This window comes from Carex rostrata, chromosome 12 (genome assembly GCF_964058835.1).
Source record: "Carex rostrata chromosome 12, lpCarRost1.2, whole genome shotgun sequence".
NCBI classification, from domain to species: Eukaryota; Viridiplantae; Streptophyta; class Magnoliopsida; order Poales; family Cyperaceae; genus Carex; species Carex rostrata.
The window spans coordinates 4,007,174-4,023,587 of record NC_135929.1 but is presented as its reverse complement, the minus strand read 5'-3'; the positions used below and the strand labels follow the sequence as shown (position 1 = coordinate 4,023,587).

The 16,414-nt window shown below is 36.0% G+C and overlaps 1 protein-coding gene across 1 annotated transcript; it reads right to left on the bottom strand.

Annotated features, from left to right (window-relative positions):
• Positions 1-9,992: 9,992 nt before the first annotated feature.
• LOC144563303 (putative WRKY transcription factor 65) lies at positions 9,993-11,505 on the bottom strand. The gene is made up of 3 exons (XM_078312755.1): positions 11,165-11,505; positions 10,892-11,044; positions 9,993-10,759 (listed from the first exon to the last, which is right to left on the bottom strand). The coding sequence occupies exons 1-3, from the start codon at positions 11,299-11,301 to the stop codon at positions 10,195-10,197; spliced, it is 855 nt and encodes a 284-aa protein (XP_078168881.1). The 5' UTR covers positions 11,302-11,505; the 3' UTR covers positions 9,993-10,194.
• Between the last annotated feature and the right edge of the window lie 4,909 nt (positions 11,506-16,414).

Sequence of the window (16,414 nt, the reverse complement as noted above, 5' to 3'; positions counted from 1 at the left end):
TAACATAAATAACAAACGACTCAAAGCATCACATGAAAGCACGACTTACATGTGGCATTGTCGCCTTGGTCATATAAATGAGAAACGCATCAAGAAGTTACATAAAAATGGACTTCTTGGTAAATTTGATCTGGAATCAATTGACACATGCGAATCTTGTATACGAGGTAAAATGACCAAAGCGCCTTTCTCCAAAAAGGGCGAAAGGGCAAGTGACTTGTTAAGTCTTATACACACGGATGTATGTGGACCTATGAGTACTTGCACAAGAAATGATTTTTCTTACTTTATCACGTTTACTGATGATTACAGTAGATACGGTTATGTCTACTTGATGAGACATAAGTCTGAATCCTTTGACAAGTTCAAAGAATTCAAGACTGAAGTAGAAAATCAATTGAACAAAAGTATTAAGGCTCTGCGTTCTGACCGTGGAGGCGAATACTTGAGTTTTGAGTTTAAAGAATACTTAAAGGAATGTGGGATAGTCTCACGGCTCACACCTCCAGGGACACCACAATGGAATGGTGTTTCTGAGAGACGGAATCGAACTCTACTAGATATGGTTCGATCCATGATGAGTGAAGCCACTCTGCCGAAATCCTTCTGGGGGCACGCACTAGAAACTGTTGCACGAACAATAAACATGGTTCCATCCAAGTCAGTAGAAAAGACTCCATACGAGTTATGGTTTGGGAAAATCCCAACTATGTCTTATCTTAAAATTTAGGGTTGCGAAGTATTTGTCAAACGTCCGACGTCTGGCAAACTTGATCCCAAAGCTGACAAATGCTTCTTCGTAGGATATCCTAAGGAAACGAAAGGATATTACTTCTATTACCAATCCGAGAACAAAATAGTTGTTGCTCGTCATGGTATATTTTTGGAGAACGAGTTTCTCGCAAAAGGAAGTAGTGGGAGTAATGTAATACTTGAAGAAATTCAAGATACATCACACAATACAATATCTGAACCAGATCAGATTAACCCACCTCTTGATACTTCGGCTGATGAGCATCTGGAAGTTCCAAATCCACAAGTAGCTGTGGATGAGGTTCTAGTCCCGAGCTCAAGTACTTCAACGCAAGCTGAAGTAGAACTGGATCCGCAGACAGTTGTGGATCAAGTTCAACAGCCCGAAGAACGAGTACTACGTAGGTCAACAAGAGTAGTCCATGCACCTGAAAGGTACTTGGGACTGCACGAGATCTCAGCCTATGACACTGAAGATCCTTTGACCTATGCGGAAGCAATGGATTGGCCCGACTCTGATAAATGGCTGGAGGCCATGAGATCCGAAATACAGTCCATGTATGACAACACGGTCTGGAACCTAGTTGTACCACCTGATGGGATAAAACCCATAGCTAACAAGTGGGTTTTCAAAATAAAAACAGACATGGATGGTAAGATGACTGTATACAAAGCACGGCTAGTAGCGAAAGGTTTCAAACAGATTCTAGGTGTAGATTATGATGAAACTTTTTCGCCCGTGGCTATGTTTAAGTCAATTCGGATACTCCTAGCAATTGCCGCATTTCATGATTATGAAATATGGCAAATGGATGTCAAAACCGCCTTCTTAAATGGAAATTTAGAAGAGGATGTGTACATGACACAGCCTGAGGGTTTTGAGGATTCAAAGAATGCTGGGAAGGTGTGCAAGCTTCTTAAATCTATTTATGGACTGAAGCAAGCATCACGGAGTTGGAATCTTCGATTTGACGAAGAAGTCAAAAAGCTTGACTTCGTCAGATGCGAAGAAGAACCATGTGTATACAGAAAGACTAGTGGGAGTGCCATCGCTTTTCTTATCCTATATGTAGATGACATACTACTAATGGGAAATGATATTCCTCTTTTGCAACAAGCCAAGTCTTCGTTGAAGAAAGTCTTTTCAATGAAAGACTTGGGCGAGGCTGTCTATATACTAGGCATAAAGATCTATCGAGATAGATCAAATAGACTTATAGGTTTAAGTCAAAGCACGTACATTGACAAAGTGCTGAATCGGTTCAGCATGCAGGATTCTAAGAGAGGATTCCTGCCAATGTCTCATAGTGTTCAGCTAAGCAAGACTCAGTGTCCTTCGACAACTGATGAGCGAAGCATTATGAGTAGAGTACCATACGCTTCGGCTATTGGCTCTATCATGTACGCCATGTTGTGCACTCGCCCTGATGTCTCGTACGCTTTGAGTGTGACGAGTAGATATCAGGCTAATCCAGGCAAAGAGCACTGGATTGCTGCAAAGAATATCCTTAAGTACTTGAGAAGAACTAAGGATATGTTTCTCGTCTACGGTGGTGATTCCGAGCTTGTGATTAATGGTTACACTGACGCCAGTTTCCAAACTGACCATGATGACTCGAGATCACAGTCTGGGTATGTGTTCATACTCAACGGTGGTGCTGTGAGCTGGAAGAGTTCAAAGCAAGAAACTACAGCAGACTCAACCACCGAAGCAGAGTACATAGCTGCATCCGAGGCAGCTAAAGAGGGTTTCTGGATCAAGAAGTTCCTTAGCGAACTTGGAGTGGTTCCCAGTGTTCAAGGCCCTGTGGACCTCTACTGTGACAACAATGGAGCTGTTGCTCAGGCCAAAGAACCGAGATCGCACTCAAAATCCAAGCATGTTCTACGGCGTTTTCACCTGATACGAGAGATCGTAAATATAGGTGATGTAAAGATATGTAGAGTTGACACAGTCAGCAACACAGCTGACCCACTCACGAAACCTCTTCCTCAAGCTAAGCACCAGATGCATATTGCCTCTATGGGTCTGAGACACATAGGAGACTGGCTATGAGTTTTTTCTTTAGATCTACGAGATTTTTAGAATACTAGAGATTTGTGTAACTAGGGCCTACGATGATTGGCTCCTAGCTTAAGTGGGAGATTGTTAGTTTGTAATAATCTAGAAGTCAATAATACGATAAGTTAATCATAAAGCTTTGTTCATGAATTGAATGTTTATTTATATATCATTTTGTTGCCTTAAGTATTATTGAAATTATGGATCATTTCGAGTTCATGACTGAAATTGTGAAACTCCATAATATAGATAATATATACTCTTAAAAGTCACTAACCAAGATAATTAGCAGGAACACTAATTACCGCTATAAGGTTAGTATGTGGATTAAAAGATGGTTAAGTTTTACAAACCACTTGACACGAGATGTCATTTTAATCACATAGATACATGTTCTAGGAACATGGTATTTGACAGACCCCGAATGAAACATTAAATAGAATTGTGTTCGTGTCATTAATGTTTTCATTCAGTGTCAAAGTTCTACAGTATGAGGTATTTATCGTTCCCACTAAGAAATATATATGAGTGAGTGTTATCTACCGCTGTCCGTAAAAAGCAGCCATAACAGTAGCATTTCCATATATATAACTTAGCTGAGGAAGTGATAGTCTGCCAAGAATACTATTTGTCCCTCGTATCTCTATACGAGCTATAGCATCACTGGGCCCCTTGATAGAGTTAGATTATCTGCATGCGGTATAATTACAAGAGTAATTATATTTGATAATCTACTCAAGATCAAGAAAAGATATAGTTACCAAGGATGACACACATCTACCTTGAAACTGATCTGATAGCTATGAGACAGAAGAACTAACACAAGTAAATTGTTTACTGGATCGTGATATTGTACAGTACAGCATCATCTGTGTAATTGGATGGTCATGATGTGTTGCCAGATGCCACCCATGACTAACAGAAGTTAAAACAATTTTAACTCTGTTTACCAACATAACACAGATCCTATTGGGTCACACCATATAGGAGCTACTCGGAGAATCTTACTGATTAATTATAAATTGATTATAATTAATATTAAGATGGTTATAATTAATTATACGTGATATAATTAAATTATAAATGTCATTTAGAATGACAAGCAGAAACAACGGTTAATTTATAAACGTACACGTTACGTTGTATAAAAGTTACCGAACAATAACCGAAAAGAAATATAATTGTACATGACAATTATATATATATGATTTGGAATTTTAATTGTTAATTATGGGCTTGAATTATGGATTTAAAAGCCCAAAATAATCAAAGCCTTAATTAAAATTAAAGGCCCAAAGTCAAAGCCCAAAATCAAAGCCCAACACTATTCATGCCTTAATGGGCCAAGGGTATTTTGGTCATTTTCACCCTATGCCGACTTCCCTTGTGTTGAAATGTGTCATGTGAGGTGGCAAGGGTATTTTGGTCATTTCACATGATAAAAGGATGAGGTGTCAAGGGCTTTTGGTAAATAGATTTGTTTTGAGGGGTATTTTGGTCTTTTGCCAACCTCCTCAAAAGTCTATAAATAGAGGGGTAGGGGTAGAGAGAAAGACTCACTAATTCACGTGTTAATCTGATTACTTCGTTGATCGGTTTTCCCTCTCTTCCCTGATTTCGGTTATTACGAGATTCGGAAAAATATATTTTTAGATTCTGCGGTATTTCATGTTTTGCTTTATTAGTAAAACGGAATAACTTGCATTCTTAAATATATTTAATCTGTCTCTTTTTCGGTGAATAGTGTTTCTGCAGAATTCCGCGGTTTACGGTATTTCTGGCAGAAGAAGTAAATCGCTCTCCGGTTAGTCCTGGTGGATAACCAATAGAGGTATCACACGTGTGATACTGCAAGTCGATTCCATCCCTGGTGAGGCTCTACTCGCTCGGTCTGCATTCCAACTGAGATTTGGAATCAAGGTATAAATTGTTATATTAATCTATTTAATTTGTAAATAGATTTAATGCTTTAGGAAATCAATTATGGAGTAGATCTGTAAATAGGATTAAACGAATCTTCTTGATTCATTTAATCCGTAGCTTAAGTTAGATGTAAAAATTTTTGTTTTACTCTTTCCGCAGCTTAAGCTAATTAAATGGATTTGAACCGTTCCTCGAAACCCAACATATAGACCTAAAACGATTGAACCAAGCTTTATTAGCCAAATGGTGGGTCAGATTTAAAGACCCGAAAGTTACTGGTCTGTGGAAGACTATTCTGCTAGCTAAATATGGCATTTTAGGCTTTTCTTCTACTTGTTCCTCTTTCTGGTCTGGTGTCTTGAAACATTCTGATGTTGTTGAACTAGGCCTTACTAGACATTTAGGAAATGGTTCCACTATTTTGTTTTGGAAAGATCGATGGTGTTCCGAACTCCCTTTATCTACTCTTTATCCTAATCTCTTTATGTGTACTTTAGATCCTGACCTATTGGTTGCTGAGGCTTTCGTCAATTCCTCATGGCAACTACTTTTTATAAGACAACTTACTGGTGTTTTGTATTCTGAATGGCATAACCTGCACACACACCTGCAAAATTTTGTTCCCAATTTAACTAGACCTGATACACTCTATTGGAGATGGTCTTCTGTTGGTAAATTTACGGTTCATTCTTTTTACCAATGGCTTGAGTTTGGAGGTATTAAAAACACAACTTTCAAAGCAATTTGGCTGTCCAAAATGCCCCTTAAGATAAAAATCTTTTTGTACTTGCTCAAAAGGGACAAAATTCTAACTAAAGGCAACCTTATTAGGAGAGGATGGCAAGGAGACTCTTCTTGTCCCTTTTGTGGTGAAGTTGAAACAACTGACCACTTATTTGTGCAGTGCAATTTTGTTAATTCGATCTGGCAGTGGATCGGTTCACATAATAATTTCTTTTTTACTGGTACCACTATGGATGATATTTGGGTTCTAAATGCTTGTATACCATTAAAACATATCCCATTAGTAGAATTTGTAAGAGGTGCTGTTCTTTGGATTATTTGGTTAGAACGAAATAAGATTTGTTTTCAAGATACTTGTATTCCATCTCTGAAATCAGTAGGCTCTAAAATTATTTCCCTAGTCAGTTTTTGGTGTAACCACACCAACACAGGTTCTCTTCTCCATTTATCTCTTATTTTGCCTATGGACACTAATGAACTATACTCTCAGGATATCCTGCCCCTGATGTCAGAGGAAGGAGTCAATCTTTTAGAGGTGCAAGTAGACCGAGTGGGACTGGTAGGGGAACCCACCCCAGAGATACCAAGCGTTTCAACCCATATGCATGGCACAATCCAGGATACACGGGCTGATATTCCACTTATTTGAATACAAGATCTGCGAAGTCTGCCGATTAAAAATTTTATTGCTTAGTTGATAGTATATGCTAAACTTCTTTTGTTCTTTAGTGCTACTACATCTCTTATGACTGTTTTGTATTAGAGCTCATCTCCTCCTTTGTTTAGCAGTGCTTTTTGTATAGATGCTATAAGCTCTAGTTGTTTGGAGCTTTTTTAGCATTTGACAGTATATGGTTTCTAATGAAATCGGTGGGTTGCTCCCACTTTCTCAAAAAAAAAAAAAACAAGAGTGTTCTAGTCTAGTATGCCATTTATCATATTCTCATAGGTCATAAATTCAATTCTCTCTCAAGTCACGACACATGGAATTTGTTAAAAACTTACTAAAGTGTATATGTCATATTTTTATAAATTATAAGCATTGATATCTTTTATACTCTAAAATTGACCTCTCCCACGAGTAACCTTCGTATTCTTTTTCAAATAATTTTTTTATGGTAATCAAATCATTAACCAAGTCCTATTATAGATATTCTTTATTCAGAATTGTCCCCATATGCATCGCTTTCATCAGTAAAGATTGTCACTTTCGTTTCTGTGAACACAACGACATAAAGATATTTAAAGACGAATGAAAAGCACAGCATCTGAAAAATGAGGCAATTGCATTAATTCAAAGCAAAATTCTAAAACTCGTCCATTGTATTAAAATATATAGTAGGTTACTGTATCATATCTGTTATAGACGCCATACTTTAACTTCGGTTAATAACATAATATTTTCCACACAAGGACACAAAAAAGAGCGCCATAGCAAATCCATAATTCAATAAATCACTTTCAAATCATACATCAGCTATACATATCAACTAAGGTTTGTCTTATATCCGGACGACGTGCCATTTTCCAAAGTTCGGCCGGCTTAGACTGAGCCAATGAGGTTTTACTTTTTAACTTTGAGTGAGTCTATGGTACTATGTATATAACGGGTTGATTCATGCTACGGCTTAATATTTGAGTTTTCAAAATCCTAATAGTCGATCCGAACCGTTCATCTTGTTCTCCATATTAATATGTGTTTGGAGACCAAATTTTACATTTTTTTGAAATTCTTTTACTATTTTTTTAGATATTTAGAAAATCACTTGATCTGGAAATTTTGGACCATCCAAAAACAGTGATTTTTAATAAATCTAAAAAAATAGTAAAAAAATTTCAAAAAAAATATAAAATTTGGTCTCCAAATACATATTAATATGGAGAACAAGATGAACGGTTCGGATTGACCGTTAGAATTTTGAAAAGTCGAATATTGAGCCGTAGCACGGACCAAATCGTAATATGCATAGTACCATAGACTCACTCTTTAACTTTTATGTCCCATTTACATGGGGTACTTCTTGTCTTGCCTCAATTGTTTCTTCCATTGCCCCAATTTTTTTTGAGGGAAAATTTCATGTATAACCCTCGATTGCTTCTTATATGGGTCCTTTTAGTGCCCCAACCAATTGCTTTTTCCATTGCCCTTTTTTTAGGGAAAATTTTATGTATACCCCTAAATATATTGCTTCTTCCATTGGTCCTTTTACTGCTTCAATTGTCTCAATTGAAATTCAGAGAGAGAAATATGTGGTTTCGAAAATTTTAAATAGTATCAATGAAATTTCCCATTTTTTAAAAAAAAAAAAATATCTTGTCTTGTCTCAAAAAAGTCCATTTTAACTAATAACTACCTCTGAAAACTTGGTGGTGCCCAGTTGCCCATTTCGGAATGTCCAAGTGTTTGCACAGGCAAAACTAAGAGAAACGTTCAATTGCGTTGTAGCTTTACGTGCAACGAGTTTAATTAACACAACGATATGTGCAAAAATATCCTACAAATGGCGAAGCGAAGTCTTTTTGGTGAGGCCGTGGGGGGGAGTGTAGACCGTTGGAGTTAATCAGACGGCTCAGCTTAAACCATCATTTGCCATCTTTATATGTATTTCTTCCTATGTGGCCAACTATGCTCCGTGTTATTTGAGAATTAAATTTTTACCGAATCGGATCATCCACATGCAATTTTTTTTTTATGTTATTATAAAAAAAAAATGTGTTTAATATCTTTTGCCAATGAATATTAAGTGCACGTGTATTAAATCGTTTCATGAAAAAAAAAATAATGTCTCTCAAGTCTCAACTATAACGATGAAGAAAATATATAACTACCAATAATAAATCGTTTCATGTATTAAATCGTTTCCTAGCCTCCTGTACAACTAAGTCGTTTTTCGATTTTTAAAGTCCAAATGATCGATTCAAACCGTTAGATGTGATCTCCATATTAAAATGTGCTAGAATACCAAATTTTACATTTTTTAGAATTTTTTTATTATTTATTAAGTCACTTTGAAAATCGCTGATCCAACAATGGCTTAACCAAACAGTAAAATCAGAAGCTACCGTTGGATCAGCGATTTTTAAAGTGTCTTAATAAATAGTAAAAAAATTCTAAAAAATGTAAAATTTTGTCTCCTAGCACATTTTAATATAGAAATCACATTTAACACTTTGGATCGATCATTTGAACTTTAATATTTTATTTCATTTAATATTTAGACTAATATTATATTATATTTAAACTAATATTTTTAATACTAATCGAATATTTTATTTAATACTAATTTAATATGATATTTATTTAATACAAATTTAATATTTTATTTAATACTAATCTAATATTTGAACTAATATTATACTACACAAACATTTAAATTAATATTATATTCTATTTAATCTAATGTTTTATTTAATACTAAACTAAAATTTAAAGTAATATTATATTGCATTTAATATTTAAATTAATATTATATTAATATCTAAAGTAATGTTATTTTATATTTTATTTAATATTTTATTTAATACTAATCTAATATTTAAAGTAATATTATATTACATTTAATATTTAAACTAATATTATATTATAATTTTGTAATCTTTTATTTAATAATAATTTAATCTTATCAGATATTATATTTATTTAAGATTAATATAATATTTAAACTAATATTATATTACATTAAATATTTAAATTAATATTATATTACATTTAACATTTAAACTAATATTATATTACATTTATCAAACATTTTATTTAATATTATATTTATTTAATACTAATCTAATATAATATTATATTATATTTAATACTAATTAAATGTTTTATTTAATACTAATTTAATATTTAAACTAACTCTAATTGAGAGGAATCAAATATTTTATTAATATCACTAACCCCACAAGTTTTATTCTTGCTAACCCATCATTTCTATGGGTTAGTAGAATAGAGCTATTCTTGAGCTAATCCAATTTACTAATTTATGTTTGAATCAACAAGAATTGAGAATAATGAAGCTAATTCAAAATTAGCTCTATTCTTGGGTGATCCAAATGAACCCAGAAATACGCCGCCATCAATTAAAATGAAAATAAATTTACGTTATTAACGTATAACAGTGTATTTGATCCACTAAAAAAAAAAAGCAATTATCAGGAATAGAATCATGAAGCGGTCTAAACATTGGGATTAATGGAAATTAATTATGCAATCGCTGGCGTGCCCGGCAAGGGCGGCGATTCTTCTGATGCATTTCACGTGCTTGCTTCTTATTCCGTCTTTCTATATGGCCAGTCGATGACATATGGGACCCACCACCGTAGATATTTTGCTCAAATGAAAAACTTAAAAACTCCGGACCGTTACTATCAGTATCAGTATAGGTGACTCTAAGCCTGTTATGCTTATTAACAAAAGAACCCAATCATTTGTCACTATTTGTACAATACAGCAACACCTTTTTTTTTTGTTTATTTCAATTTCTATCCTTATGTCGAGTTGAGAAAAAAAAAGTGATCAGAACATCTCAGCAGTTCATCCAAAGCTCCAAACCAAAATATCCAGAAAAAAAAAATTAGAACCCCACAATTATATACGCTCATGTATCACTAAACACCTAAAAGCCCTAAGAAAAAAGTAAAATCAGAATCATAAGGCGAATGCCAAATCATCTCTCCTGATCTAGCTAAAACTAGTACAGCATGGCAGCATGGTGTCAACCGGAAGTACCGCACACTGATGCAAGGTTGAAATTACCACGCCGAAAGACGACGGCACACTCTGGCAGCTCGTCCAGCTCAGCAAAAAGTGCGTCGTCTTCCCCTGCTTGTAATCCGACACTCTCCTCAGGCACTGGGACCCCTAAAGCTGCCGCATCGATCGCCCCAAAAATCGACCCGTACAGTAATGAATCCTCGACCTCAGGCGGTGATGTGGCACTTGGCGAACCCGACCGGAGATCAGAGAACCAGTAAAACTGATCATCTAAGTCGGGCGCAGTGATTAGATCGGTGAATTTCTCCTCCTTAATAATTGTCTCCTGTACCGGCTCTGGTTCTGGTTGCTTAGTTGGTAACGGATCCTGTACAGGTGCGGGCAAGTCTTGCGCAACAGCCCGAGACACAGCTTTCGAGGCATGATGGTGGTGATTCTTGGGCATCGGCCATGGATGGTTGTGATCGAACGAGTAGGTTATGACCAGCATGCTAGGATCGTTTCGACTCCGCTCAACCTGTTTTCTAGCCGGGCAACCCTTTGAGCTACTGCATCTGTAATAACCTCTGATAAAAATTCCCCAAAAAGAACACATGTATCAGTTTCTTATTTTGATCAACTAATTTAACGATAAATCTTGTAGGTACAGAAGTAACAGAAACATTAAATTCGGAGAAATGAATTAATTGGGAAAGTACCTAGGATAAGGGGAGCCTTTGATTGGCTTCTGGCCGTACTTGCGCCAAGCCCACGAATCGGATGGTGGAGCACACTCGCTGAGGCCTTTCGGCCGGTTTCCATCGGCATCTAGAAACGGCACCGAGACGACTCTCTTTTGCACTGACCTCCGACTGTTATCATTAAGTAAACCTCCATCATTAATTTGTGAATTAATTAAGAAAATTTAATTAATTAGCTCAGTCTGGTGTTATCAAAGCAGTAGCGCATCTCGATAGAGTGAATTGAAGTACCTTCTCTTGGCTGGAGGCTGCTCCGACGAAAGGGAGGGTAAGTGGTGAGTGGGCTTACTCTCACCGGACGGTGAAGAGACCCTCGCTTCCTCTTGATCAGACGTCGGGGAGTCGCTGCTACTGTATCCGTCCACCATGATCAGCTCGCTCTCTACTCTTTAGTACAACTCTCAGTTAATCCTAACCGTTACTCGCTCGTGTGGGTTTCTGTGAACCGCACAAGCATCATAGAGAAAGAGAGAGAGAGAGATTAGACAGTGGCGGATTAAAGGGGAAGAGGTAGTTGGATATGGCGAGGTTTGGGGCACATAAAGACAGATGGAGCAGTTTACATCGAACTATTTACGTATTTATATTAACACCAAAGATTTTTATTAAAAAGAGAAGTTTAACAAGGCTGTCCCAATGAGCTATTCACATTAGATGGCTTCTGGATCCCCTGTAGCCCCATACGATCTACCACACGGTGGGAAAGGACTCTCACATAATTGTATGACCCGATTTCATGGGGATTGTTTTGTTTTGCATATGAATATATATGATTTCTTATGACGTTTTGTTACACGGTGCAGTAGGTAAGGACCTACCACAAAAAACCTGGAGTTTCGTTAGCCACCATATAATTGCACACTTTCATGTCCAAACGTGGAGGTGGGACCCACCTTGGATTAAACAACTGGTGGCCGTGACAGTAACCCCTCCCCAACCTTACAAATTACAAACCCCATCATAGGAGATTCCATATCATCAAAAGATTATATTTGAAATACATTTGCATGAGCATATTTTGCGATCTTAATCGTCATATGCAGATTCAGAATTTCGGACACAAAATATTGATAATATTATTATTTTTTTCTCTTGACGAATTAGAACGGAAGAGTAGAGGTCTAGAGGATAGAGATCTAAAAAAATCACGACATCATTCAATATGTGTGACAGTCACATGCCGCAATTTGTATGTTTCGTGCCGTAACTATTTACGTGACGTGATTATCTAAAAAAAATCACACAAATGTTTTGGTCATGGCACAAACAAATGGTCATGTAAGTCACGTGTAATTAAAACCGTTAGATCTTGATCGATCAAATGGTGAATCTTAAATAAAGTACTTTAAATTATGAAAAATAATAGTTAAACATGACCAAATGTGACCAATCACATTTGAAAACATCATGTGCAGTACAGCGTGCCTTAGTCATAGCGTGACTAACGTGTTGTGACTATTCATGTGTCATAACCATCCTTACAAATTTGATCATGACATAACACAACACGTATAAATCTAACTTGGTCACAGAACGACATGTGACCCAAGTCACGGTGTGACTAGTCACAGCACGATACATTTAGATTCCTAATAGTATATCTCTTTTTTCTCTTGACAAATCAACGATTCTTCAAAGTGGAGTAGCGAATCGGACCACATCTTTTTTTTTCTTTCTTTACGTGAATCGGTCTAGGCTGACTTTCTTTTCCACGTAATTTTGTTGGTCTGAATCGTGAATTAAATCCAAAGATAGACATTATTTTCATTCAAAGTATGCACAAAAAATATTACTAGTCTAAAAACATTTCAAATTCAGAAGAAGATGCCTACTCTGACCATTCTTAACTTTGTCATTGATCATAGGAGAACCTGTAATTAATCCATCTATTAATTTTTTTTTTTGAAAAAAAGGCAAAAATACATGTTTCATTGATTGAAACATTTAATTACAACAGATTATAAAGAAGAAAAGAAAAATACTCCCTCTATACTAGCCACCTCTTTGTCACCTAATTCTTATGCCAAAAAATATAAAATCCTACACATTTTGTCCATTCAGTAAAAGAAGAAAAAAAAATATTTCCTCTCATACTAGTCACATCTAACCACATTACATTCTACATTCATCAACAAAACAGTAAAACAATTCAGCTGTCCCCTCAATACTGGTATCAGTGTTACTGTTACCTCTATCTCCATAGGCATAATCCTCGCATCTCTTCTCTCTCAACACCCTTTGTTGCAACTCGTTTGAAGTGGGTACTTCTCTTCTCTCTACAAAGTGCCACTCTGTTCCACTCGTTGGAGCCAGATTTGGCTCTCTTATTTTTAGTTCTGACAATTTGACTGATCCAAGAATCTTGACCCCCTTGGGCTATTGGTACAGTACCAACAGTCTCTTCGGGTGATGTTGCAATAGCTGTTTCGGTTGTAGCAGATGTCCATCCATTGTGTTGTAGTTGTCTATTATCCTTAATTGAGCTAGAGTGAGTATCTATCTCCTGAAATGGATTCTGAACCTGTGTACTTTTAGGGCCTTGAGAGCTGGAGGAATTATGACTCGGGCCTGTACCCTTATCCATCCCCGATGCAACATTGAGACTTGAAATCCATTTATCTCCTGAAACCTCTGTCTCCCGAACCCTCTATTACTATAGGGGGCATGGGGACCCCTATACCAGTTGGGCAGATTGGAACTTTGCCCTTAATTTTTTCACCTATCACATTATCGTAATCAGATCTCAAAGGTTGTTGGTTATCTGGTGCAAACCCCTGTTGACTTTGTTGTGCTGCTGTAGCAACCTCAAGCTCTACCAAATTAGACTTATTACTATGAAATTGAGAATTGATACCTGCCTTGTCTATCACCATTGCATCTCCTCTCTTTTTCATCAATGCCAACTCATGCTTTAACTCTGTTAACTCAATCTCTAGCCTCTTGATTGAAGTCATAACTGATATCTCGCAAGAAAGGGGTATGAAATTATGGCCTGACCCGGAGTGGACATGATGATTTGTCTGTGCGAGTTGAGGAGAGACAGGGATGTGTGTAGTTCTTGATCGACACTCCAGGGATTTGTGACCAACTTGATTACACACGAAACAAAGAGTTGCATTATGGCATTGAATGGCGATATGACCTGGCTTTCCACACTTAAAGCACAGATGGCAAGATGGAGTAGAAACTTCTTTGAGTTTTGTGAGTTGTAATCTAACAATCTCGGATCTGGTGATGCAATCTTGACCTAGATGCTTATCATCTTCTTTACGCCAATTTAGGGCTTGTGTCGGTACTGTTAGTATTTGATATATATTTCGGTGGAGGGAAGAGAGACAATATTATGAAATTTCTCTATTCAATCTATATTTTCTCTATTTCTCTCTTACATTATTACAACAGAATACAAGTCTATTTATATCCTTAGACATGACTCTTAAAATTCGTGCAGTAATCAAAACAAAACAAAATTCAAAACTACTCAAATCATAAAACAGTGCAGCACAGTAAATTCTAACCCTTTGGTACTAAAACAACCATAACTTATTATAAAGAACTCCAAATGACTTGAAACTCTAACCATCAGAAACTAGACTCCAAGACACGTCAAATAGACTCATCATTTGCTCAGAATAATCTAGAATTGTCCTTTCAAATTCGCTCATTAATCAGCCTCAAAATTTGTCCATTGTGCAGTCACGAATTTAATAGCTAATTAAGTTTATTCATTAACTGCTTTGCTCTCAAATCGTACAGGGTTTGAGCCAAGGATTGATGACATTAGAGCTCCATAGAAAGCCTGAATGACTTGATCAAGCTTCGCGAGAGGCCTATAGTGATTCGTCGAGTTCAGAATAGCTATCAACGCGTCACTCTGCGAGAAATCCATCTCTCCAGAAAGACGGAGAGTGAAGATCGCACACACCTACACTTTTGTTTCTGGAATTTTTGTGAATTTTCTCTCTATTTTTGAAATTTTAGTCGATTTTCACTTAGAATTCTCAAAATTGCCTAATCGCTTTCTAATCGCCTTGGGGAGAGCTCCCTTTTCTAATCGATGCAAGGGAACCTTTTAATCAGAATTCAATTAATTTCCAATCCATCTATTAAATAACTTGGAATTTTGGAACTGACATTCAATTTTATGAGAAATTACCTACAAGTCTTTTTTTTAATAAAAAATAATAATAAAATAGTATTTTTTTGTGTGTAAGGATAACGTGTGGAAATCAAATTTAGCAAGTGTTATGTAAAGTTACGAAAGATGTAGGGTTATATCTGTAAAGGTGCCTACGTGAGATGAGTACAAATTCAGGGAATAATACTACGCTCAATTAATCTATTCGAAAAACGAGGCGAGATCCCGCACATGATTTCTTTCTCTCACCTAGGAGATGCAAGAGGTAAGGTGCATTTATGTTCACAACATGAAAAAGGAAGCCTCCTTTTTATTCAAGGAACTTTCACCAATGACCCTAAAAATGTTTACTAAATTGCAACATCAACAATTAATCAAAACAATCATCTTCTAGTTATTTGTTGACGTCCTTTGGATGAAATGATCCAACAAAGTTCCTGCATTAGTATTCAATTTTTTAAAATAGAAAAATAAACAAATTTAGGTTTCTTTTTGAAAAAAATATAAAATTTGTAGTATCCTCCGCGCAATTTTTTTTTTTTACATAATTAAAATATAGATACAGATACAGCCAAATCAGATGTGCTGCTCACTACCTCCATGTGCTTATCAGAGGAGAGAGATTTAAATATTTAATAGTGTATTTAATTTCCGGTGATGAAGTAGTGAGGCTGGAGGGCGACTAAGGGAACACGGTTACGTGGGCCCCATTCCTTGGGGGGTAATTTTGTCATCGTTGCTCTAATTATGCAAGAAAAAATTGTTAAAAATGTTGAAAATAAAAAAGATATGTCAAAAACCATAAGCTTTTGTTCTCACGTGCGACACGTGCGTTTAGATGGAAAGAGGGATCTCAACTTTTTGAGATTCTTATAGTGGCGGTGGTTTGGAGACATGACGAAAAAAACAGATTCGTACAACATCCATTCCGGCCAAATTGTTGGGAATTAAAATGCTTTTATGTTTTTAATGAGTAACACATGATGTGTTAAAGAAAATGTTTTGACAGTTCAAATAATTGAATCTGCCTATGTGTGCCAGAAATTTTTTGCCAAAAGAGTTCATTGGTTCATCTATTCATAATCTCAGTGCGGATCCAAAATTTTTGTCAGTGAGAGACAAGAAAATAACGAATCGAATTTGAATAGTTAATCAGGTTCAAATTTATTAGCTAATTGGATATTAAATAAAAAAAATAATGCTTTAATTTTTAATTTCCAATGTGACTTCTAATTTTCAAGACTTCTGATCCTAAATACCAATTAGAATACAAAAAAATTATCATAATTTTAATCCTAAATTTAACATTAAATTAAATACCAAAATTCCAGAGGGAGGCAGAG

Coding starts and splice junctions, on each gene's coding strand:
- LOC144563303 (XM_078312755.1), bottom strand. CDS start 11,301: ATGGTGGACGGATACAGTAGCAGCGACTCCCCGACGTCTGATCAAGAG. Junction 11,045..11,164: donor CAGCCTCCAGCCAAGAGAAG/GTACTTCAATTC, acceptor TAATGATAACAG/TCGGAGGTCAGTGCAAAAGA. Junction 10,760..10,891: donor AAAGGCTCCCCTTATCCTAG/GTACTTTCCCAA, acceptor AATTTTTATCAG/AGGTTATTACAGATGCAGTA.